Source organism: Taurulus bubalis (assembly GCF_910589615.1).
Source record: "Taurulus bubalis genome assembly, chromosome: 15".
In the NCBI taxonomy this organism is placed as follows: Eukaryota; Metazoa; Chordata; class Actinopteri; order Perciformes; family Cottidae; genus Taurulus; species Taurulus bubalis.
In genome coordinates, this window is record NC_136603.1 from 1,443,561 (window position 1) to 1,468,274 (window position 24,714).

The 24,714-nt window shown below is 42.0% G+C and overlaps 1 protein-coding gene across 1 annotated transcript; it reads right to left on the minus strand.

The window, feature by feature from the left end:
- Positions 1 to 3,179: 3,179 nt before the first annotated feature.
- On the minus strand, positions 3,180 to 10,099 carry LOC306747660 (C-type Lectin CRL-like). Its single transcript, XM_079230729.1, has 6 exons — positions 10,061 to 10,099; positions 9,815 to 9,930; positions 9,592 to 9,731; positions 7,718 to 7,846; positions 4,896 to 5,013; positions 3,180 to 3,443 (listed from the first exon to the last, which is right to left on the minus strand). The coding sequence occupies exons 2-6, from the start codon at positions 9,882 to 9,884 to the stop codon at positions 3,376 to 3,378; spliced, it is 525 nt and encodes a 174-aa protein (XP_079086855.1). The 5' UTR covers positions 9,885 to 9,930; positions 10,061 to 10,099; the 3' UTR covers positions 3,180 to 3,375.
- Positions 10,100 to 24,714: the final 14,615 nt, after the last annotated feature.

Here is a 24,714-nt window from a genome sequence, read left to right on the forward strand (position 1 = left end):
AAATGAGAAAGAAAGAGCACAATTCTACAAGTATTTGACAAGTGCACAGGATGAAACTACCCACCACCAGGTGGCAGCAGTGCACACATCAACAATTGTTTTCCTGTTTGGTGACAGAGAGATTGGATCTCCTTCGTTCATGTTAAAGTGTCAGCAGCACGTCATCTAGTCACAGAACACTTGATATCAATATAATGCTTCGTCAGACTGCTGAACACATCAAATAAAGTGAAATGTGTTCCATTGAACTTATTCCATGAACTTTCCTCAGTGAAACACTTGACATCACATTATCCAAGAGAGGCCTGCAGACTCTTAAAGTTACCCTGGGGGTCTTTGTGACCTCCTGGAGGATCAACTGTCTTGCTCTTGGCGTGATTTTTGTTGTAAATCCACTCCTACAGAGAGTTACAAGGCTGTTGGATTTCTTCCATTTATTACCAAGCCACCATCTGCCTAACAGTTTTAGTGTTTTAAAAGTTGAGAATCAGAATCAGAAACCGTTTATTGCCAGGAATGTTTGCACAAACGAAGAATTTAGTTAGGCGGAAGGTGCATACATTAGACATTAGACGAGACAAACAACAATCAGCGACAGCAACAGTGCAATGATGTCTAAATCAGATAAGGATAAAGTGCTAAGACAACAGATAACATTTATGTAAGTGTATGTTAAAGTGACGCGTGTGTTTAAGTTAAAGTTAAAGTTAAGTGTATGTGGCATGAGTGTTTAAATATGAATTGTGCAGTGGAGTGACCGGTAGGAGGAGAGAAAGGAATACAAATAAAAGTAAATGGTCCGAAAGAATGGTCCGAGAATAGTCCTGTGATAGTCAGTCAGTGGGGAACCCGGGCTCTATTGATGAGCCCGACTGCCGACGGGAAGAAACTGTTAGTGTGGCGTGAGGTCTTAGTCCTGATGGACCTCAATCTCCTGCCAGAGGGGAGGGACACAAACAGGTTGTGTCCAGGGTGAGAGGGGTCAGCTGCGATCTTTCTTGCCCGCTTCAGTGTCCTGGAAGTGGACAGGACCTGGAGGGATGGCAAATTGCAGCCAATCACCCTCTCCGCAGAGCGGATGATGCGCTGCAGCCTGGCCTTGTCCTTGGCAGTGGCTGCAGCGTGCCAGACGGTGATGGAGGAGCAGAGGATGGACTCAACGATGGCAGTGTAGAACTGCACCATCATTTTCTTTGGCAGGTTGAATTTCCTCAGCTGCCTCAGGAAGAACATCCTCTGCTGGGCCTTTTGAGGTCCTGGGAAATGATGGAGCCCAGGAAGCGGAAGGACTCCACAGCGTTGACGGGGGAGTCACATAGGATGAGAGGGGCAGGTGGGGCAGCATTCTTTCTGAAGTCCATAACCATCTCCACTGTCTTCAGAGCGTTGAGCTCCAGGTTGTTCTGGCTGCACCAGGTCACCAGGTGGTCAGTCTTCCACCTGTAGGCGGACTCGTCCCCACCAGAGATGAGTCCGATGAGGGTGGTGTCATCCATGAACTTCAGGAGCTTGACGGACTGGTGACTGGAGGTGCAGCTGTTGGTGTACAGGGAGAAGAGCAGCGGGGAAAGAACGCAGCCTTGGGGGGAACCGGTGCTGATGGACCGAGAGCCTGAGACGTGTTTCCCCAGCTTCACGTGCTGCTTCCTGTCAGCCAGGAAGTCTGTGATCCAGCTGCAGGTGGAGTCTGACACCTGCAGCTGGGAGAGCTTGTCCTGCAGCAGAGACAGGTGATGGTGTTGAAGGCAGAGCTGAAGTCCACGAACAGGATCCTGGCGTAGGTTCCTGGGGAGTCCAGATGCTGGAGGATGTGGTGGAGGGCCATGTTAACAGCATCGTCTACAGACCTGTTGACCCTGTAGAGTTGGTCAAATTTAGACTTGCACATGTAAGAAATAAATTGTTTATGTGTACATTACAATGCACAACAGATATGGTAATTAATAAAGAATATTATTATGGATAAGTAATTGTATGCATATGAACGAGAAGAAGAAGAAGAAGAAGAAGAAGAAGAAGAAGAAGAAGAAGAAGAAGAAGAAGAAGAAGAAGAAGAAGAAGAGCTCCGCCCCTGAAGCTGCGGGCCCAATGAACAAAGAGATTGTGACAGAGGTGATATGATAGGTGATACTAACCAATGGAAGGGCCTAAAGCTCTGTGGCTGAGGTAGAAACTAATGTACGCGAGAGGAAGCGGCCCCCTCTCTCCTGTGACGCCAGCTAAACGGACGTGTGGTCGGTAGAGTTCGCTGAGGAAGGAGGGAGCCCGATCGGGACTGCATAAACTGTCTGCTATCATCTCCAATTAAATTATTTTTTATTTTAACTCATTTTGGACTCTGGACCTTATTCCCCACACCAGCTCCCAGGACCTTTTGACCACATTTCTTCAATAGGTGAGGACTACACTTTACACAAAGGGTTTGGGAGCCTTTTCAGTACTGGTGACCATCAACAGCTTTTCGTGTGATCTCCACAAAATGCTCCGAGGCATGAGACACTTCCACAAGTGGAGAAGACCAGACTTTGATATGGAAGACCAGGGTTATATTCTGTCAGAGGAAGAGGACCTTTTCAACTCACACCTGCTTGTCATCCATGTCATGAAACACCTGAATCCAATTATCTCTTCAAATGAACTGATAGGTCCACATTCTGTTCCCAACCAAGACGTGTTAAATAAATAAATAATTCAATGAATACAAATTACTTTAAAAATATATATTTGTTTCCTCTCCATCTAGTTTTAAGACGTGATGTTGTTCTGATGACATTTTAGGTCTCATTCATGCAGAACATTCAGAAATGATTCAGAAACCCTAGGTTGAAATTGGTGTGTTTTCTACATAATGAATCGTTTCCCTCACAGACTGACAGTGTGCAGAGTGCCAAAGAGATTACATAATCAAGTCTTTACAATCTTAAAATGATGGGGAGAATTTAGCTTTTTCATGTCTATGAGTTGTGACCACTTCAATCCCAACATTTCCTTTTGAGATGGTTTCATATGAATATTTTTAGAGATAAAACTGTACAGTATGAAATATCTCAAACCATCATTTCAAGTCAGATTATCCCATCGGTTTCCAAAAATAGAACTTGAACAATTAAAATAACCTGAAACTACCAAAATGAGGTTATTAACATGAAGCAATCTAAAAAGATGCACAGACACAGGGCTCCTGTATACATCACAAAATCTCATATTTATTGCAGTAAATGTGAAAGCTTGCAGTGGTTACAGTTGATGAAGACGAGTCCAACAGCAGCTCTTCATGTTCACTCTGAACTACTAGAGTCTCACTCTGAACTACTAGAGTCTCACTCTGAACTACTAGAGTCTCACTCTGAACTACTAGAGTCTCACTCTGAACTACTAGAGTTTCGCTTGACACACAAAGGGCCTCCTCCTATAACAGTGCTCATCGTTCCAGAGTCCCCAGCCTGTAAAACAGAAAACAGGACAGTCATGTGATTAATGAGATTTCAGGGTTTGTGGTACTGAAGTGTCTTATTGTCATGTTGTCTTTACACAGTGTGAACTTGCTATGAATGTGTGTACTTACTGCATTATACTATAATAATGTATGCTCCTGATATGCCTCGTCCTTCACTTAAACCCTCTCTTCATGTTGAGGAAACCCAGGACTCTGAATATATTCATGTATTGTGTGAAACAGTTGTGTTAACGTCTGTATGAAGTCAACAACTGACTGTCAAATCAAATGAAGTTCAATTAAATAATATCTCAACAATATTGATAGTTAGTTTTCAAATTGAATTAGATGAATCATAAAATAAAAGTTATCTCGTTTCAAGTAAAATATGGGATGTATTTATGAATGAAAGAAAGAGTGAAAGAACAGAATGATTTTGAAAAACGTGACTCTTAAAATAAAGTACATAAAGTACTGAATTCCGCTGAATTGCCTGAATTCACTGAAAACTTGTTATATTGATCTCATAATCTAAAAAGGGACTTCATCTGTGGTTATTAAACCACTTGTTTCAGCTCTAGTCCTCTCTGTTTACATCATTATTGGACAGTAAATGAATGTTAGCATTCTGATCATATTGAGCTCTCAGGTTTATTTCCTGTACTTCATCTCAGATGTGAGTGGGTACGTTTGATCAAAGGTTCTGTGCTTTGTCTCGTAGTGGAGCTTCACATTGCTGCTTTTAATAATCATCTCGGTCTCTGAACATATGAGACATTCTGGTTTTGAACTGTCCATTGGAAGAATGAAGACAGAAGAGTCCATTCTTGGTTCAAGACTCTGGTCTCTGACCACTTTCCTCTTTTACGAGAACGACATGTGAAATAACTTCTCTGACTCACGTATTATTCTCAGACTCTCCTGTGTGTGTGAATCTCACTTGAGTAGGAAGTTGATCAGAATACATATTTGGTTATCTGAGTAGCGTCACGTGAGATGATTTACATGCATGTAGTTGGTGGTGTGTTTCTTGGACCGCTGAACGAGTGCCCTGAAGGCTGGAAAAGCTGCACCGGTTGAAAAAGAAGCGCTCCATCAAAATGTAATAATCAATGATCTCTGGGTTCAGGGTTCAGATACAACGCGTCTTTTATACTCTTAGCCAGCAACAAATATACTAATATTTACACATCTGACCAAAAGCTCACAAGGGTTGCCTTTATTATAACACCCGAATTATTTAAATAGCCCTTGTGGTTGCAGAGATACACCCTTTTTAGTTTGGGTATGCTATTTCGAGCTAAATCCTAAAAAATGCCTTGGGGCTTAACGGGGCTTATGGTGGATGGTTAATAATCATCCACCAGGGGTCATGAAAGTGTCTTTTCTTGAGGTTCAGAAGTCTACGTTCATCTCTATGAAGTTATAACCTCTCCTCCTGAGTCTTTAGTTTACTTACCCCCGTAGTTCATCTCAATGCAACCCTCTGGTTTAAGCCAATGACTGTCGGGTTGACCCCGAGCCCAATTGGAGTAGTCAAATTTAGACCCATCATCCCAAGCATAGCTGTTGCCATTCTGAAAAGAAACAAACAAAGAATGATGACCTGAGCATGACGACTGCACTAACATTCATGCGGTCTGTGTTTTTCACAGACCGCACAAGACCGCACAAGACCGCACAAGACCAGCACAAGCCTGCTGCTAATACAGTATTACATTATGTTTTCTTTGTATTTCATGCCATGTGATTTGTACTTTTCTACTCCACTAGATCTCAGACATAACTAGAAATTGCGTTTCCTGCTGAAAATGCATTGGAATGCTAAAAGCTGAAGCTTAAAGCTAAAATATTTGAAAAGATAGCTGAATATAGCTGAATATAAACATATTAAATTATATAATAGTAGCTGAAGGTTTTGTCAACATTTGAACGTTTAAAAGGTGTCTCTAGCTGAACGTATGAAGAACCTGTAAGCTTTTGAAGTTGAAGAGGATTTGAAGAATTGATCCCATTCATTTTAATTTTCATAAAAAGCTTAATAATTAAAACATTGGAAAAGTCAGAAATATGAAAAGGTCATTGCCATCGTGTCCTTAAGGAGCTGAACGTTTTAATAGCTGAACGGTTTCTGTAGCTGAATATATGAAGGAGGAGAAGAGATTAAAAATATGTACAGAAGAAATAGAATAAGATATATAAGTTGAACGAGAGAGGTAGAGAAAGAGAGCGGGAAAGAGTGAAACTGAAGAGAGAGAAAGAAAGAAAGAAAAAAAATTAGAGGGAGAGAGAGAGGGAGAGAGAGGGGTATAGAGAGAGAGAGAGAGTGAGAGAGATGTGTAGAGAGAGGTAGAGAGAGAGAGGTAGAGAGTTCATGTGTGTGTGGGTGTGTCTTCCCTCTCTCTGTCTCTCTGTCTCTCTGTGTCTATCAAACTGCACTAATGAAAACACCTGTGTGTGACGTGAAGGTTGCCATAGTGATGACTTCAAAGGGACTACGGTTCTGTAGAGATTAACAAGGAGTTAATGCTGGTGAACACCTATCAAACTATCTAAAAACTGAGTCTCTAAAAGCTCCTTTTGCTTCGATAGCAGATATTGAGAGTAAGGACGACTTGATGAACAGATTCTGTGACTGGTGGGTCTTTAATGTAAAACATGTGTCTCTAAGAGCGATTTCAAAATCAGGTACGATTGTCTGTGGGAGACATTTTTTAAATGATATTTAACATGGGAGGGAATGGAAGAGGAGGTTGACTTCCTCTCACATATAGTCAGATTTAAACACGTCGGAATCTGTTGGATTCAAATCGACCCAATGTTACGAAGTAAGGCAAGATTTTTGACGTTGGCAAAAAGCAAATACCTTTTTTACGAAATCTGGAAATCTCTCAGGACTCAAGCTGTGACATCACCACTCTGAGCTGCGCAATACACACCCATGTTAAAGCCAGAAAAGGTCGGAAAAAAGCATAAAACGAAAACGCTGACAGATCAAAAAGTATAAAAGATATAAAAAATCTGAAATGATAGAATAATAGCTGAAGGTTTTGTCGACATTTTAAGTTTAAATTTAAATGTTGTCTTTAGCTGAACGTATGCAGAATGTGTAAGCTTTGAAAGTTGAAGATGATTTCAGGATATTCTCCATCCGATCCCATTCATTTTCATTTTCATAAAAAGCTTAATAATTCTAAAATTGGAATAGTTAAGAATATGAAGATATTTAGCCGGAGTGTCCTTAAGTAGCTGAATATTTTAATAGTTGAACGGTTTCTGTAGCTGAATATATGAAGACGTTTAAGAGGTTCAAAATATGTACAGAAGAAGCGGAAGTTGAATAAGTTTAATAAAGAAGAGAATAACAATAGTTGGAATGCTTCAATGCTGAAGCATTCCAACTAAATATTGTTCTTTTTACTACATCTCAGAGGTATTCTGGGTGACGGGTTTTGGTTATCACTGTTGTAAGCTAGTATATTAGTTATTATAAAATGGATGAAACATCATAATAATACAACAGTGCAGTGAGAGATATCTATAACACTGCAGACAACTATTTATATAGTTATTATGCATCAAATTGAATTATTGCATTGTTTGAGTCAAATCTGAATCTGCAACATAACATCAACATGTGTCAGCAGGTTAATGCAGTACTACAACATGGTACTCTGAGGTAGAAGTACACACTAAGTAGTATTCAGCTCAGTAGGATGTTTCTATGTGCTTCTGAGGCCTTTTGGTGAATGTATTTGATGGACGATTAGTGAGAGTAGATAGATAGATAGAACACTTGTATTAATCCACAGTGGGGGAACTCTTTTGTCACCAAAGTTAAACAGTCAAACAGACACACAGACAACAACAGACAAGGTGCACAGTGCACAGCAGACAAGAGACACATTACAAAGAACAAACACCAGAAAATGCCATATGGAACAAGATACATGACCGACATCAGAAAGATGCAAAATATAAATCTAAAAACCACAACTAAAGAGAAACAATAATTTTTAACTTGGCCCTTGATCCCTTTTCCAAAGTGACCTCTAGTGAGTCGGGGGAAGGCCAATCACTGAGTCTTTCTGATCATCTTATTGATCCTGTTTGTATCATCCGCAGTAATGTCCCCCCTCCCCCCTCCTCCCCCCCCCCAGCAGAGCACAGCATAGAAGAGGACAATCTTAGTAACATCATTCAATAACACGTGTTTACCTCTGTGATTTCATTGTAAACACATTAGAGGCACAAACTGAACAGAAACATTTCACTTCTTACCCAATACAGTCCGATCCAGTAATGATCTTTTCCAGTTGTAGCCCTGTACATGGCACATTCCAGTTGTTCCAGTTCTTTAAAGCTGTGGATTGATACCAGCGCTCCATTTGTGAAGGTCCGACAGTGTTTCTGTAATCAAAAGAGATAATGAGGATTATTCTTCATCCTAATTCCCTGATTTGAACTTTCTTCTCCTGACCTGAAGTCATGAAGGCTGTTCAGTTCCCTTCTGCTCTGAGGAGAATACACCCTGAACCCTAGAACACTACGTTACAAACAGTAACACCATCACTAACGTCGGATATACTTTACCCGATATAATATACTTCTCATCAAAATATATTATAATACAACAATACAAGGGAAGTTAAAGTACTCTTCTTGTATTTAACCCTATGTAGCTTCTCATAAAACAATAAACAGGTATCATAGGGGATCCTAAAAAAAGACTCAAAATCGGGTGAAAAATTAGGGAATCATCAATAAAACATTATTCAAAATATAAATAAGGGAGAAATGAACTTGTTCTTTGGTCCACATGTTCCTGGGACATGTGTGTCTTGTCCTGTGAAGGAAAAGTCTCCCTTCAATGTTAAAACCCATTAAAAAAATGTCACCCTCTATCACTAACATAATAGAAAGACATGTCTACGTTCAAGAAGACACGTCTACCTTCAATAAGACACGCCTACGTTCAAGAAGACACGTCTACCTTCAATAAGACACGTCCACCTTCAATAAGACACGCCTACCTTCAATAAGACACGTCCACCTTCAATAAGACACGCCTACCTTCAATAAGACACGTCTACCTTCAATAAGACACGTCCACCTTCAATAAGACACGTCCACCTTCAATAAGACACGCCTACGTTCAAGAAGACACGTCTACCTTCAATAAGACACGCCTACGTTCAAGAAGACACGTCTACCTTCAATAAGACACGCCTACGTTCAAGAAGACACGTCTACCTTCAATAAGACACGCCTACGTTCAATAAGACACGTCTACCTTCAATAAGACAGGCCTACCTTCAATAAGACACGTCTACCTTCAATAAGACACGCCTACCTTCAATAAGACACGTCTACCTTCAATAAGACACGTCTACCTTCAATAAGACACGCCTACGTTCAAGAAGACACGTCTACCTTCAATAAGACACGTCCACCTTCAATAAGACACGTCTACCTTCAATAAGACACGCCTACCTTCAATAAGACACGCCTACGTTCAAGAAGACACGTCTACCTTCAATAAGACACGTCCACCTCCAATAAGACACGTCTACCTTCAATAAGACACGCCTACGTTCAAGAAGACACGTCGACCTTCAATAAGACACGCCTACCTTCAATAAGACACACCCTCCTTCAATAAGACACGCCTACCTTCAATAAGACACGCCTACCTTCAATAAGACACGCCTACCTTCAATAAGACACACCCTCCTTCAATAACGCCAGTGAGCAGCATGAAGCTACACAAGGACCCACATAAAATAAAATTATGAATATGACAATGCTTTATGATTAATTTTGTCTTCAAATCTTCTCCAAATTTAATTTTCTATTGCAGTTTTACATTTGAATTTAAATGTTTGAATTCAAGTTTTTAATGTGAGAAATTACCAATAAGATCACCAAAATTATTGAATTCATTTGCCAATTTTTGCTCTGGGTAAATGGCCCTCCATAGCTGAACCTGCTTTATTAAAACACTTTGATTACACTTGAGAGTAAATGGACTTCTCCTTTCCATAAATACAGCTTCCTCCTCTTTCCTCACTTCTTCTAATGAAGTGATGAGACTGTGTGAACAGGAAGAGGTCAAATGTACTGTCTGTAGTCTGGTGTGTGTTTGTTTTTATTACCCTCGCATCTCCATAAAACAAATGTGGTGTAAGGATCGCCTTCACACAGCGGTTTGGTCCGAACTGGAACCAGCCTGGACCGAGATCCTTTCTACAATAATTGGCCGGATATTTGGTCCGACACATTTCTCCAGGATTCCCTGTTTCACAGAAAAAAAGTGCTGTTAGTTTAGTGTTCCTGGTGTCTGTGTAGAAAGTGATTTAGTGACAGTTTGGTTCTTACATGCTGCAGAGGCTGACATGGACATCAGCACCACCAGAAGAAGGACGGCAGTCACCACAACAGGACGCATGGCTCAGGATTCACTGACTCTCAGAACTCTACAACTGGAATATCACCTGGAAATGCCACACCGTTCAACCCCATTACAACAAGACACTTCAGTTGTTACCAGTTTTCTAACCCACAGATCAGATCAGAGTTATTTCTGTTCTCTAAAACCTCCACCAAGAGACAAAGAGGACTCACCACAAGTGTCTTCTCCCTCGTTGCATCTCATACTGAAGGTCTGTTTAAATACCTTTCACAGCCATGCTTAAGGGTCTGAATGTTAAAACATGAACTACTTCAATAACACGCCTGTTTAACTTCCACGTCATCCCAGAAGTAGGATCCACCTCTATTCAGTTACAACATTATAATATGAAGCATCCATGAACAAACAAAGCACTTCTTCAATACTAGGTTGAGTGTTGGCCAGTTCATGAGTTGCAGCTCTATGAATGTTTTCTAAATGTTGATATGTGGAACGGCCTGTCTAGGACTCACTAAAACAATTCTCAAAGTCCACATTTCTGAGCATTAAACAACCAACAGAACAGGAAATATGTTCTCATCAGAGGAGCTGATATTACAGAATATCTCTCCTAAAAAGATGTGTTTGGGATCCACCAGCTGGACACTATGGTCCCCACAGCCCACCCTCATTATAGTTCTTATCATTATAGCTCATCTTGATGCAGGATGCAGGGCTTCTATTGCTGTACTCCAGGGGCCACATTCACTAACTACTGGGGTTTGTTTGCATCCAATTCCATCAGTTTCCCTCTAAGTCACACATACTATTTTAAACAATGTATTTTTATTCTTCAAGTGATGATTCAACTTGAACTTTGATGAACTGACAGCAGGTTGGTGAGTGTGTGTCCTTGTATGAATTGCATTGTGGGGTCAAAGATCTTTACACAATGTCCATCATTCAATATTAGGTTAAAACTTGACTTTTTAGGGTTCAGTACGTTCCTGTCTGCAGTTTGTGATCACTCTAATAATATTAATGTATTCATGATCCGCCTCCCAAAATGAAGGGTAACTTCCTTGCGTGGAAGATGAATGTGATCAAACATCCACGGGGCATTGCCAGAGCTCAGGGAGGAACCGGTTGACTTCAGGTCTTTTTCATTGATGTTGGCAGAGCAGACAGTCTTTAGAGAAACACGGTGGTGAAACAGGACAGAAAGAAAGAGCCTGATCTCACAGAAATATGTGAAAAGACAAAACCCTCTTAGCTCATAACATGGTGGTCGTCCGTAGTGGGTTTGGATCACGTGTCCGCACCACCAAACAGGAACGCAGGCTGGAATTAGTCCATCATGTGAGCTTCAATGTAAGTTAATGCCACCAATGAAAGCACAAATATTCAGAGGACTGAAGTGTGCAGACATTATTAGCAAATGTCTGTATGGATGGTAAAATATTAAATACATTCAAAATATATCTGTCAGTCACAACCTGGCTCAAGGTTGGACCGCTGACTGACCAATAAATAAAGCTAAAAGCCCAAAAGGTGAAAGTCAGGAGACAGAAAGATCCCAGAGTCAGTCCAGGTGAGCGGACCAGCTGACTCCACCCTCCAACCCCATGCAGGTAGAGGACAAAGAGTCGTGTTCAGAGGAGCTGATACTGTTTCAAACCGCTGAACGGCCATTATTATTATTCATTTCTTCATCTAAGGATGATTCAAGTTCATCATGTAGATCTCTGTTTGCTGTGAAAGCCCTTCAGGGTGAGGAGTAGTCCTGCAGAAAACTAGTTTAATGATAAACGCAACAGAAAGATCAACTGTCTATTCTAATGAGTAAAGTACAACACGGTGCTGCTGTGTTTGATAAGAAGGTTTTATTCTTCTTTTTTTACCATCCAACTGCCAACAATGATGAGCAACTGGTGCCACTCAGCAGTCCATGTGATGTCAAGCTGACATCAGCTGACCACCACTGTACAGACAATGACAGACATGTTGACTTGCCCTAAGCCAGCAGGTTTTCATCCGAACCGCTCTGATTGGTTCAATCTGTGGGGAGATGGACTCTCAACCACCTGAGTGCTGAATGTGTTTTTGTGTACCTTCTCAAGGATCTTAGAGAGGAAGGTTAGAGATAGGTGTCGAGATCCAGAGTGGGCTTTTTAAGAAGAGGTTTAATTACAGCTACTTTAAAAGAATGTGGTACATGACCTGTTAGTAAAGGCACATTGATAATATCTAGTAGAGAGGCGCTAATTAAAGGTAAAACTGCTTTAAGCGGCCTCGTCGGGATGGGGTCTAGGAGAGAGGTAGAAGGTTTAGAAGTAGAAACTGTTGAAGACCATTGGTCAAGGTTGATGGGAGAAAATCCATCCAGACACACATTAGGGCCCACAGCCGCTTCCAAGGGTACTCCACCTGAGGATGGGCCGACAAACTAAAAAGGGTGTATCTCTGCAACCACAAGGGCTATTTGAATAATTCTGGTGTTATAATAAAGGCAACCCTTGTGAGCTTTTGGTCAGATGTGTAAATATTAGTATATATGTTGCTGGCTAAGAGTAAACAAAGATTGAAACACAGAACAAATAGAAGTTCCAGGTCCGCCTATAGAAAAAAGCACTTTCAGGATGATTATCTCCTTGAAATGATGCTTCACTAAGAAGAAGAAGAAGAAGAAGAAGAAGAAGAAGAAGAAGAAGAAGGAGAAGGAGAAGAAGAAGAAGAAGAAGAAGTCCTGAAGCTCTCCCAAATCATAGCACAATCTGTGAACAGTCTCTCTGCACTGTTTTCACTTGAAAAAGTGAAGCAGAACAAAGTCAGATTGGGTAAAGTACAGAGAGAATTCAGGAGAGGTTTCCAAAATTTGCATTTCGGCACATTTGCGCATATTTTCGAGCATCTGTGACATTTGAATGTTTTCATGTAGCAAACCTTATATTTCACTTTCATATGACTTATGGTGTTCAATAAACGTGTATCAGTGTGGATTTACTGGGGGAAATGCATTTTTTCAACAAAAAAAAAAAACATTTCAAAATGTGCTGACTCAGCGATTTATGTTGCTGTGTTCTTTGGTTCATATCTCAGTGATGCTTTACAGCAGAGGGATTTGGTGAATATATTTGGAATCTGTGTGGAATTGTCTTGCTTTTTGCTATTTGTCTTTTTCTGATAGCACCAAGCTACAGGCTGCTAGTTCCGGAAACATGCAGAGTGGGCTGACTCGTGACAAAATTATAACTATTTTATTTTAATAATTATTTTAGTTGGTGTTTGAGTTGTGTTGAAATGGCTGACTAATTATTGTAGCCCAGGTTCTCTTGTTTAATTTGATGTGTAGCATCAATATATTTGTTCATGATTATTGTAATGTTTTACACAGTTTAATTAACATTTTAAAAAAGGACCTATATAGGTCCATTCGGGGCTTAAAAGGTTGGTCCGCTGGCTCAAAGATGAGAAGAGAAGAGATGCTGTCAAAAGCCTGCTAATTTCTGAGTGTCGTGCCCGGATTCCTGATGAGTCACAGATGGGACCAGCAGTTCAGAGCCCAACCACCTCCAGTCACACTGACTTTTTTGATTTTGAAGAGGAGTTTTCCTACACGGCAGAAACAGAAGTCATGGAGTACTTAAAAATGCTCGGATCCAACTGGGAGGTTCTCTCCAGGTTCCCTAGGATTACGGATATTGCAAAGCAATACAACACTCCAATACCATCAAGTGCACCTGTGGAAAGGCTTTCAGCCTGGGCAGTATTGTTCTGACCCCAAGGAGGAACAGGCTGTCGGAGAAAAGATTCCAGAGACTTTTACTCATGCGATACAATCGCTATTTTGAAGAATAGAGAAAAATGATAAACTTCATAGGATATAGTGCACTTTCTGTTTATTTAGGCAATGATGGAGTGGATTTTCTGTTTATTTAATTGCATTTCCTGTTTCTATTTTTTGGGTTAAGTGCATTTCTGTTTCTATTTTATGGGAAAAAGTGCCATTTATTTTTCTATTTTTCTTAAACCACTACAATGATTCCTATAACAAGCTGGTTTTGTTCTTAGGAGTCGGCCCCCGTTTGGTTTAGTGGGGTCTCATGTTTCCAAAAGCCTGTTTTCAATGTGTTGTGCTGTTTGACCTGAATGTCCCCACCATACACAGCCTCTTGGATCCTGTTGGTTGTGGATTTTAAAGTGAGGCATATTTCTTTGGTCAGACAGTGTGAACAGGGTTAATGTTCCTTCAAGTTAATGGCTGAGTTTTATGTGCCATTTAGTTTTACATGTTTACAATACACTATGTGGAAAGGCTAAGAGATGCCCTTTATTGAACATAAAGTGATGAAAGGGCCATGATGTTTGTCCAGGTATCTTTACGGTTAATGTGTACATTTGCTTAAGAAAAAGGAAAGTAAAGTAACTAGTAGTGAAGGTACTTTTCAAATGCAGTAACTAGTAAAGTAATCTAGTTACAATTCTCAGAAGTAACTAGTAACTTGTAACTAGTTACTTTTTCTGAGTAACTACCCCAACACTGTGTACACACGAGACAAGGACTTACAAAATAAAACAGGAAACAAAGGTGAAGAGACGGCTCCACAACAGTCAATATTTCATGACCAGATAAGGGGTTGATTCTCAGGACAAAGGAAATGTAAGTTCTGTTGACGAGAACTGTGGGGGTTCATGTTTCTCGAACAGACTCAGCTGCTCTGGCCTCCTCCGTTGGGGGTTTGGAGGCGGAGACCTGATTGTGTTATAAGTGGGGTGATGACTGTTGCTTCTTGAATTCTGTGTCACAGGCTGCGCCAGTAGCAGTGACAGACTGTTCATTCCTGCAGGAATAAACAGACTTCAGACAACTTTGATTCAGAGACTTCATTCCTTTTTAACACTCTGGGGTCTGGGGTCATTTTCTTGATTTTACATCATTTTTAAATTTCCCTTTTTAAAGTCACTTGCATATGATAAATACATGTGTTGTATATCAAAAATTACAGAAGAATCTCAGCTATCTATATAATGAGGCACCATTGTCCCAAAGCACAAGTGTAAAGAGAAAATATGACTAAAGCTGAAAAATTGAATCTTGATTTTAGAAATGTTTCATATTTGTTGTGAAAACATAACTTTACTCATGTGGTATATCGGTTTTGGTGATGGAAATTGGTTTACCAAAGGTCTTATCTACCAAATGTATTATTATATGGTGGGGGTGATGAGCTGTGGCTGGCTTTGAGGCCTGCTAGGTGATGTGTTGGCAGGCAGACGGACTGGAGGCTGCTGCAGCTGCATGTTGTCCTCTGGACCCTCGCAGCTTTGAATCCACTCTGTACAATACATTAATACAAGTCAGGATGAGTTCACTGAAATAAAGTTAACGGTGATAGAGACAACAGTTGATGACCCACCGTTCATAGCTGTAGTCAGCTATCTCCGTTAGCTCTCGTTAGGTTCAGAGGAGCTGCTGAACATGTAGTCCTCAGGCTGTTGAAGACAAGCACAAGTTCAAAAAAGGACATCTCCTCTGTTTGCTGTGAAAGCGCTTCAGGGTGAGGAGGAGACCTGCAGAAAACTACTTTCATGAGAGATAAGATCCTGTACAACTGGAGCCCTGTTAGTAATGCAAATAAAGCATTTGGAAACTGATCAAGCGTCTATTCTAATAAGTAGTCGGAGGCGAGGTGCTGCTGTGTTTCGAAGGCGGGTGGGCCAACAAGGATGAGAAAACTGTTTCCTTTTGTTTGCTCGGATATGTGGAGTTCGCGGCGTGGTCTTCGTTGTTAATCTTTCTTCTGGCCCTCATCAATAAATGAGTTCAATGAAGGTATCCTCCTCACCCTGAAGGGCTTTCACAGCAAACAGAGAGACACCTTTTTAAACTGTGCTTGTCTTCAGCAGCTCTCAAACACCCTGAGGAAGAACTTAATAATACCGGTTCAACAATTTTAAACATTAACAGCTCCCCTGAACTCCTTGCCCTCTCCTTGCAGGTGGGTGGAGTCAGCATGTCAGCTCACCTGGACTGACTCTGATCTTTCTCAGTCATATGCCGTTCACCATTTGAGGTGATATCACAGACGCAGCCCCCTCCACCATTCTTCGGGGGGCACGAACGCTCCAAGACCTTCGCAATCTATTCAGACAACAGCTTCGTCGAAGACATCCTGAACGCAGGACGGTCCCATCCAATGTTCCCTCTAATTTTTTTCAGCACTGAGCAAAAACATTTTTTTCTGAGCGCACATTTCAGCACTGTGAGCCATTCGCAACCACGGGACCTGCCGAAAATGACCACAAGCCTGGTCAGCCATAGGGGACTCAAAGAGATGACAGCATGTATACAAGGTTGATATTTATTTAATGTCCTTTATAATGGCTGGACTTTGGGAACATTTTAATGATGGTGTTTTACCAGTCAGTTTAGTTGAACTTAAAGGATCTTTGTTGAACTTCAATAAGGGGAGGTTATGACTGGTTCACTGGTTATGACTGATAATGATATATATAACAAATAAAAGTATCAAAGGTGTTTAGTCATTTCTCAGCAGGTACAACATTAAAGTGGAACTTCATTGAAAGAAAAATGCTAATGCAGTGCTTAACAATAATTATAGGCCTATTAAATTGACATGGTGTCATTTTTTCCTAAAGGTAGCCTATATAAACAATTTAATAACTTCATATTTAAATATGTCTGAAAGTTTCATCCTACCTGTGTCAGTTTGGACTATTTCATCTAGCCCCTCATGTTGAATGTTAGGCAGACCTTTTTCTGGGGCGCCTGCTCTGCTTTCTTTTCGCCATGGTAGCCTATAGCTGCTGGAGCAGGGCCCGCCAGGAGGAGCCTAAACAGCGCCGGCCCGAGCTCATGTGGCGCTCTGGGCGAGCTTCACTCCTGGCGCCCGGAGGAGGACAGCGGGGTGGGGGGTGCTAACGGAGGCAGAGCGCTAGCAGAGGTACAGAGAGCGCATGTCGAGAAACGGGACGCTGATTGGCCAAGAAGACTCGACACGTCACATCAAAGATCTTATTATTGTGGAGATGGCTCACTCCTATCTCACAAACACTGGCGCAAAAAAGATTTTTAACCCCTGAAAAAAAATCGTTTGTGCGGACAGAAAAATGTGCGCGGTCTGAAAAATCTATTACGCGGCCACTTCGACTGGCCTGCGCGGCCGTGCACGCACACAGCTTAGAGGGAACACTGGTCCCATCGTCTCGACATAACACAGTTCACGTGGAGCCCACTTGGGTTTCAGCTGAGCACCAGTTCAGCATTCGAGCCTCCCATCCTACGTCACAAAACTTGACCACCTTGTTCCTCGTGCAAGACATTTCAGCCCTAGGGCACCAGCCTCCGACCCCTGTCATATGAGGTCCACGGCCTTCAGTAAACCACGATCACATCATCGGGGTTTCTCGGTCTGCCGGTCTTCCGCCGCATACCTCACGTACATCCATTTCAACCCTGACAATTTCGGGAAATGTCGACTCACACCCGACTTCATGAAGCATGAGTCCCCACTCTCACAGGCCCGACCGGACGTCAGCGGTCCATCACTGCTCCTCTACCCTTCATCCTTCAACCCCATACCTTACCCTTCATCCCTTAATCCCTTGACCCCACTTAATTTCTTCACTCCTTGACCCCCCCATCTCATTTCTTCATTCCTCGACCCTAATCGCCTCTCACCCCATATCCCACCTGTAATTAATTAATTACACTAATGCACACTACTAACTTTGCTTGATCCTGTCTTCGTCCAATACAGGCCGTTCCACAAATCAACATTTAGAAAACATTCATTGAGCTGCAATTCATGAACTGGCCAACACTCAACCTGTAAATCATACTACAATAATCATTGTAGTATGTATGTATTGTTTTTAGTTCCTGTGTTTTAAATGCCTGTCTATGGGCAGAGATCACAAACCAGCATGGGCAGTAATACTTAGTATGTGGCGTTGGTTCATGAAAATAACAGGAAATAAGTCAATGAAATCTAAATATTTGATTTGATATGTTTATACATTTTGTAACTGCTTGGATAGAAAACAACTATAAAAGAGTTCCTGTAACTCTCCTGATTTAATACAGTTTGGGCTGCTGAACTCAATTTAAAGGAGACATAAGGAGCACAATTCAACAAGTATTTGCCAAGTGTGTAGGATGAAACTACCCACCACCAGGTGGCAGCAGTGCACAAATGAAAACGTGTTTTCTCTCTATTTGATGAAATCTTGGATTCCTACAAACAATGATGAACATTTCCAAAGCTGTGGTGAGGTCCACAGCCATCCAAATATAGACAGCTGATACATACATTGAGGGAATTTTATTTGAGATTTGAGTTATTTGATATGTTTTACTATTAAATAGCTGCTTACTGAGCCGTATAAAGCGACCCCTCGAAAACCACACTGATCAAGATCCAAACAGACAACGGCTCGAAATTGTTTCCAGTCTTTTCCTATTTAAGCCCCTGAGTTCTATCTCTAAGACAGGGGTCTTCTCAGTAGTGTAACTGACCCTGAAGAGGTTCTTTTGATAGGGTGATTATTCTCTGCAAGCTTTTATTTTGGAAGTGTCTTTGTATGTTTTGGGTCCTTTTATTTTGAAGGACTTCCGGCGAGATCGGAAGTATATGTCAATTTAGTAGCTTGACTCCGTTTTAGAAGCAGGTCAAAATGACGGTGTATAATGAAGGTAACGTGTAGAAAAGACAATGTAGGAACGGCCAAGCACCTCGCTGGAACGGGAACAAGGTACTTTGTGTTTTATTGTGTTTTATTATTTGTTTTGTGACTTTGTTTTAGTTAACCTGTCTATGTGTAACTGCATGTATGTAATAAGGTGCTAATGATAGCTAACTTTTCATACTCATAAGAGCTCATTTTTATTTGATGTGTTCCATAGCTCTTACGTTGATTTTGGGACATATGGATTGAGAATAAAGGAGGAAGGAATAAACGTATGTTCATCAATCAAGCTGACTACAAGTAGTGAGACCCTCAGTCTTGCGTTTCTTGGGTTGGGGCGCATCCACAGCTGTATCGTTAGATATACTGTCTGCCGACATACCTATAACACGGCCGGAGGGTCCTATCCAGATAACAGGAAGACTGCATCTTGCTTTGAATCCAAGTGAGCTCCAACTGCACCAACAGCAGTAACTGCACCAACAGCTCCAACTGTACCAACAGCAGTAACTGTACCAACAGCAGTAACTGTACCAACAGCAGTAACTGTACCAACAGCAGCAACTGCATCAACAGCAGCAGCAGCAACAGCAGCAACTGTACCAACAGCAGCAACTGTACCAACAGCAGTAACTGTACCAACAGCAGCAACTGCATCAACAGCAGCAGCAGCAACAGCGGCAACTGTACCAACAGCAGCAACTGTACCAACAGCAGCAACTGCATCAACAGCAGTAACTGCACCAACAGCAGTAACTGCATCAACAGCAGCAGCATCAACAGCAGCAGCATCAACAGCAGTAACTGCATCAACAGCAGCAGCATCAACAGCAGCAGCATCAACAGCAGCAGCATCAACAGCAGTAACTGCACCAACAGCAGTAACTGCACCAACAGCAGTAACTGCACCAACAGCAGTAACTGCATCAACAGCAGTAACTGCACCAACAGCAGTAACTGTACCAACAGCAGTAACTGCACCAACAGCAGTAACTGTACCAACAGCAGTAACAGCATCAACAGCAGCAGCAGCAACAGCGGCAACTGTACCAACAGCAGCAACTGTACCAACAGCAGCAACTGCATCAACAGCAGTAACTGCACCAACAGCAGTAACTGCATCAACAGCAGCAGCATCAACAGCAGCAGCATCAACAGCAGTAACTGCATCAACAGCAGCAGCATCAACAGCAGCAGCATCAACAGCAGTAACTGCACCAACAGCAGTAACTGCACCAACAGCAGTAACTGCACCAACAGCAGTAACTGCATCAACAGCAGTAACTGCACCAACAGCAGTAACTGTACCAACAGCAGTAACAGCATCAACAGCAGCAGCATCAACAGCAGTAACTGCACCAACAGCAGTAACTGCACCAACAGCAGTAACTGCATCAACAGCAGTAACTGCATCAACAGCAGTAACTGCACCAACAGCAGTAACTGCATCAACAGCAGTAACTGCACCAACAGCAGTAACTGCATCAACAGCAGTAACTGCATCAACAGCAGCAGCATCAACAGCAGTAACTGCATCAACAGCAGTAACTGAATCAACAGCAGCAGCATCAACAGCAGTAACTGCATCAACAGCAGCAGCATCAACAGCAGCAGCATCAACAGCAGTAACTGCATCAACAGCAGTAACTGCATCAACAGCAGCAGCATCAACAGCAGCAGCATCAACAGCAGTAACTGCACCAACAGCAGTAACTGCATCAACAGCAGCAGCACCAACAGCAGTAACTGCATCAACAGCAGTAACTGCATCAACAGCAGTAACTGCACCAACAGCAGTAACTGCATCAACAGCAGTAACTGCATCAACAGCAGTAACTGCACCAACAGCAGTAACTGCATCAACAGCAGTAACTGCATCAACAGCAGTAACTGCATCAACAGCAGTAACTGCACCAACAGCAGTAACTGCATCAACAGCAGTAACTGCATCAACAGCAGTAACTGCACCAACAGCAGTAACTGCATCAACAGCAGTAACTGCATCAACAGCAGTAACTGCACCAACAGCAGTAACTGTACCAACAGCAGTAACAGCATCAACAGCAGCAGCAGCAACAGCGGCAACTGTACCAACAGCAGCAACTGTACCAACAGCAGCAACTGCATCAACAGCAGTAACTGCACCAACAGCAGTAACTGCATCAACAGCAGCAGCATCAACAGCAGCAGCATCAACAGCAGTAACTGCATCAACAGCAGCAGCATCAACAGCAGCAGCATCAACAGCAGCAGCATCAACAGCAGTAACTGCACCAACAGCAGTAACTGCACCAACAGCAGTAACTGCACCAACAGCAGTAACTGCACCAACAGCAGTAACTGCATCAACAGCAGTAACTGCACCAACAGCAGTAACTGTACCAACAGCAGTAACAGCATCAACAGCAGCAGCATCAACAGCAGTAACTGCATCAACAGCAGTAACTGCACCAACAGCAGTAACTGCACCAACAGCAGTAACTGCACCAACAGCAGTAACTGCATCAACAGCAGTAACTGCATCAACAGCAGTAACTGCACCAACAGCAGTAACTGCATCAACAGCAGTAACTGCACCAACAGCAGTAACTGCATCAACAGCAGTAACTGCATCAACAGCAGCAGCATCAACAGCAGTAACTGCATCAACAGCAGTAACTGAATCAACAGCAGCAGCATCAACAGCAGTAACTGCATCAACAGCAGCAGCATCAACAGCAGCAGCATCAACAGCAGTAACTGCATCAACAGCAGTAACTGCATCAACAGCAGCAGCATCAACAGCAGCAGCATCAACAGCAGTAACTGCACCAACAGCAGTAACTGCATCAACAGCAGCAGCACCAACAGCAGTAACTGCATCAACAGCAGTAACTGCATCAACAGCAGTAACTGCACCAACAGCAGTAACTGCATCAACAGCAGCAGCACCAACAGCAGTAACTGCACCAACAGCAGTAACTGCATCAACAGCAGCAGCACCAACAGCAGTAACTGCACCAACAGCAGTAACTGCATCAACAGCAGTAACTGCATCAACAGCAGCAGCACCAACAGCAGTAACTGCATCAACAGCAGTAACTGCACCAACAGCAGTAACTGCATCAACAGCAGCAGCACCAACAGCAGTAACTGCATCAACAGCAGTAACAGCATCAACAGCAGTAACTGCACCAACAGCAGTAACTGCACCAACAGCAGTAACTGCATCAACAGCAGTAACTGCATCAACAGCAGTAACTGCATCAACAGCAGTAACTGCATCAACAGCAGTAGCATCAACAGCAGTAACTGCATCAACAGCAGTAACTGCATCAACAGCAGCAGCACCAACAGCAGTAACTGCACCAACAGCAGTAACTGCATCAACAGCAGCAGCACCAACAGCAGTAACTGCACCAACAGCAGTAACTGCATCAACAGCAGTAACTGCATCAACAGCAGCAGCACCAACAGCAGTAACTGCATCAACAGCAGTAACTGCACCAACAGCAGTAACTGCATCAACAGCAGCAGCACCAACAGCAGTAACTGCATCAACAGCAGTAACAGCATCAACAGCAGTAACTGCACCAACAGCAGTAACTGCACCAACAGCAGTAACTGCACCAACAGCAGTAACTGCATCAACAGCAGTAACTGCATCAACAGCAGTAACTGCATCAACAGCAGTAACTGCATCAACAGCAGTAGCATCAACAGCAGTAACTGCATCAACAGCAGTAACTGCATCAACAGCAGTCCCGGTAGATAAAAATGGTCGAGAAGTGAAATAATTAACAAAGCCTAACAGACCTGTATACCTATTTAATCAAACCACCTTACTGGCACGCCCCCACCACACCTCTCAAAATGGCTGGTGAACATGCCCACAGTAAAAATAGCCGCTGGACACGCTGACAATCAACATGACGGATCATGAATATGAAAACATGCACGCGCAAAGGCGCCACTCATATACTACTTCCACTTATTGATCGATAGCAAGTAACAGTGGACTGATTGGGCATCCCTGACCCCCATTCACAGATATGAATACTGTGATTGCTAACTTTTAGTGACCCCAGACAATTTGGGTGATGTGTCAACAAGTTTAATCTGGAAAATATAATTAGAACCAAACCCAATTCATTGAAAACATGTAAATAGATATATCCCCTTTAAGCCGGTCAAAAGCTGAATCTGCGTCCATTGAGAAGACCGTCAATGGATACAATTTAAAGGCCGATGGATGTTTGTACATATTTGCCTTGTGTCTTCCACTAGAAAGGAACGAGCTTTGGCTTTGAAGATAAGTGGTAATGTGCACATAGAGGTCAGCCTCTTATCCTGCCTTCTGCACACCAACATTCAACCAGAAATGATCAAATAAAAACAAAACTAAGTCTTTTTTTTAATTGCTATTTGATGTCATCTTGGATTTCTACAAACAACGATGACCATTTCAAAAAGCTGCGGTGAGCTCAACAGCTGCCCAAATATAGACAGCTGATCAAATATTGAGGGAATTTGATTTGAGATGTGAGTTGATTTGTATGTTTCACTTTTAAATACCTGCTTATGGAATAGACATTTGTTTACACAAGCACAAATGACTACCTACTGAATAAATATTGAAAATACTCACACAGTTGTGTCAAAGGAGCCGTGTGACTGACCTATGTGGTGTTGGAGCGCCACCTTGTGGGTGCTGAGTAGATGCACAGTTGAGGACGTAATCTTTGCATCTGTCTGCACTTCATCCTCTGGAGATTAAAATGTGCTACGACAGAAACGCCTGTAATGGAAATTTGATATTCTTAGTTGTCGTTTTTTTTCAACACACTTTTAATGCAAGTCATCTTCTTCCTGCAGCTGTCAAATGCAAATGTTATACCATTCCCGTAGCTGTTCTCAAGTAATCAATCACTTCTGTGGACAGGTCATAAATTAAGGAAGAAGATATTTTAAAACCACAGGTGGTCTAGTCTTTTGTTCGAGCATCCACCTGAAACAGCGTGCTCCTTTGGAAACCCTTACCTTTGATCTCTGTGTATAAATGTGAGATGTCACTCTTCAGTGCAACAGACTCACAGGGATTCTCTGTAACGGTGCTTCTTCTCTGTGCAGGGAATACATGATTTCATCCACAAGTATTTAGAAAAAGAGCTTGTATTTCTTGTTTTTGGTTCCTGTGTTTTAAAGGCCTGTCTATGGACAGAGATCACAAACCAGCATGGGCAGTAAATACTTGGTATGTGGCGTTGGTTCATACTTCATACTCGTGCCCATAAAAATAATAGGAAATAAGTAAATACAATCTAAAGATTTGATTTGATATGTTATACATTTTGTAACTTCTTGGATAGAAAACAACTATAAAATAGTTCCTGTAACTCTCCTGATTCAATACAGTTTGGGCTGCTGAACTCAATTCAAATGAGAAAGAAAGAGCACAATTCTACAAGTATTTGACAAGTGCACAGGATGAAACTACCCACCACCAGGTGGCAGCAGTGCACACATCAACAATTGTTTTCCTGTTTGGTGACAGAGAGATTGGATCTCCTTCGTTCATGTTAAAGTGTCAGCAGCACGTCATCTAGTCACAGAACACTTGATATCAATATAATGCTTCGTCAGACTGCTGAACACATCAAATAAAGTGAAATGTGTTCCATTGAACTTATTCCATGAACTTTCCTCAGTGAAACACTTGACATCACATTATCCAAGAGAGGCCTGCAGACTCTTAAAGTTACCCTGGGGGTCTTTGTGACCTCCTGGAGGATCAACTGTCTTGCTCTTGGCGTGATTTTTGTTGTAAATCCACTCCTACAGAGAGTTACAAGGCTGTTGGATTTCTTCCATTTATTACCAAGCCACCATCTGCCTAACAGTTTTAGTGTTTTAAAAGTTGAGAATCAGAATCAGAAACCGTTTATTGCCAGGAATGTTTGCACAAACGAAGAATTTAGTTAGGCGGAAGGTGCATACATTAGACATTAGACGAGACAAACAACAATCAGCGACAGCAACAGTGCAATGATGTCTAAATCAGATAAGGATAAAGTGCTAAGACAACAGATAACATTTATGTAAGTGTATGTTAAAGTGACGCGTGTGTTTAAGTTAAAGTTAAAGTTAAGTGTATGTGGCATGAGTGTTTAAATATGAATTGTGCAGTGGAGTGACCGGT

Excerpts from the sequence above, each read along its gene's own strand:
- LOC306747660 (XM_079230729.1), bottom strand. The coding sequence starts at position 9,884 with ATGCGTCCTGTTGTGGTGACTGCCGTCCTTCTTCTGGTGGTGCTGATG. Across the intron at positions 7,847-9,591 it reads TGTTTTATGGAGATGCGAGG|AAACACTGTCGGACCTTCAC; the intron begins GTAATAAAAACA and ends TTTTGATTACAG. Across the intron at positions 3,444-4,895 it reads CATTGAGATGAACTACGGGG|GCTGGGGACTCTGGAACGAT; the intron begins GTAAGTAAACTA and ends TCTGTTTTACAG.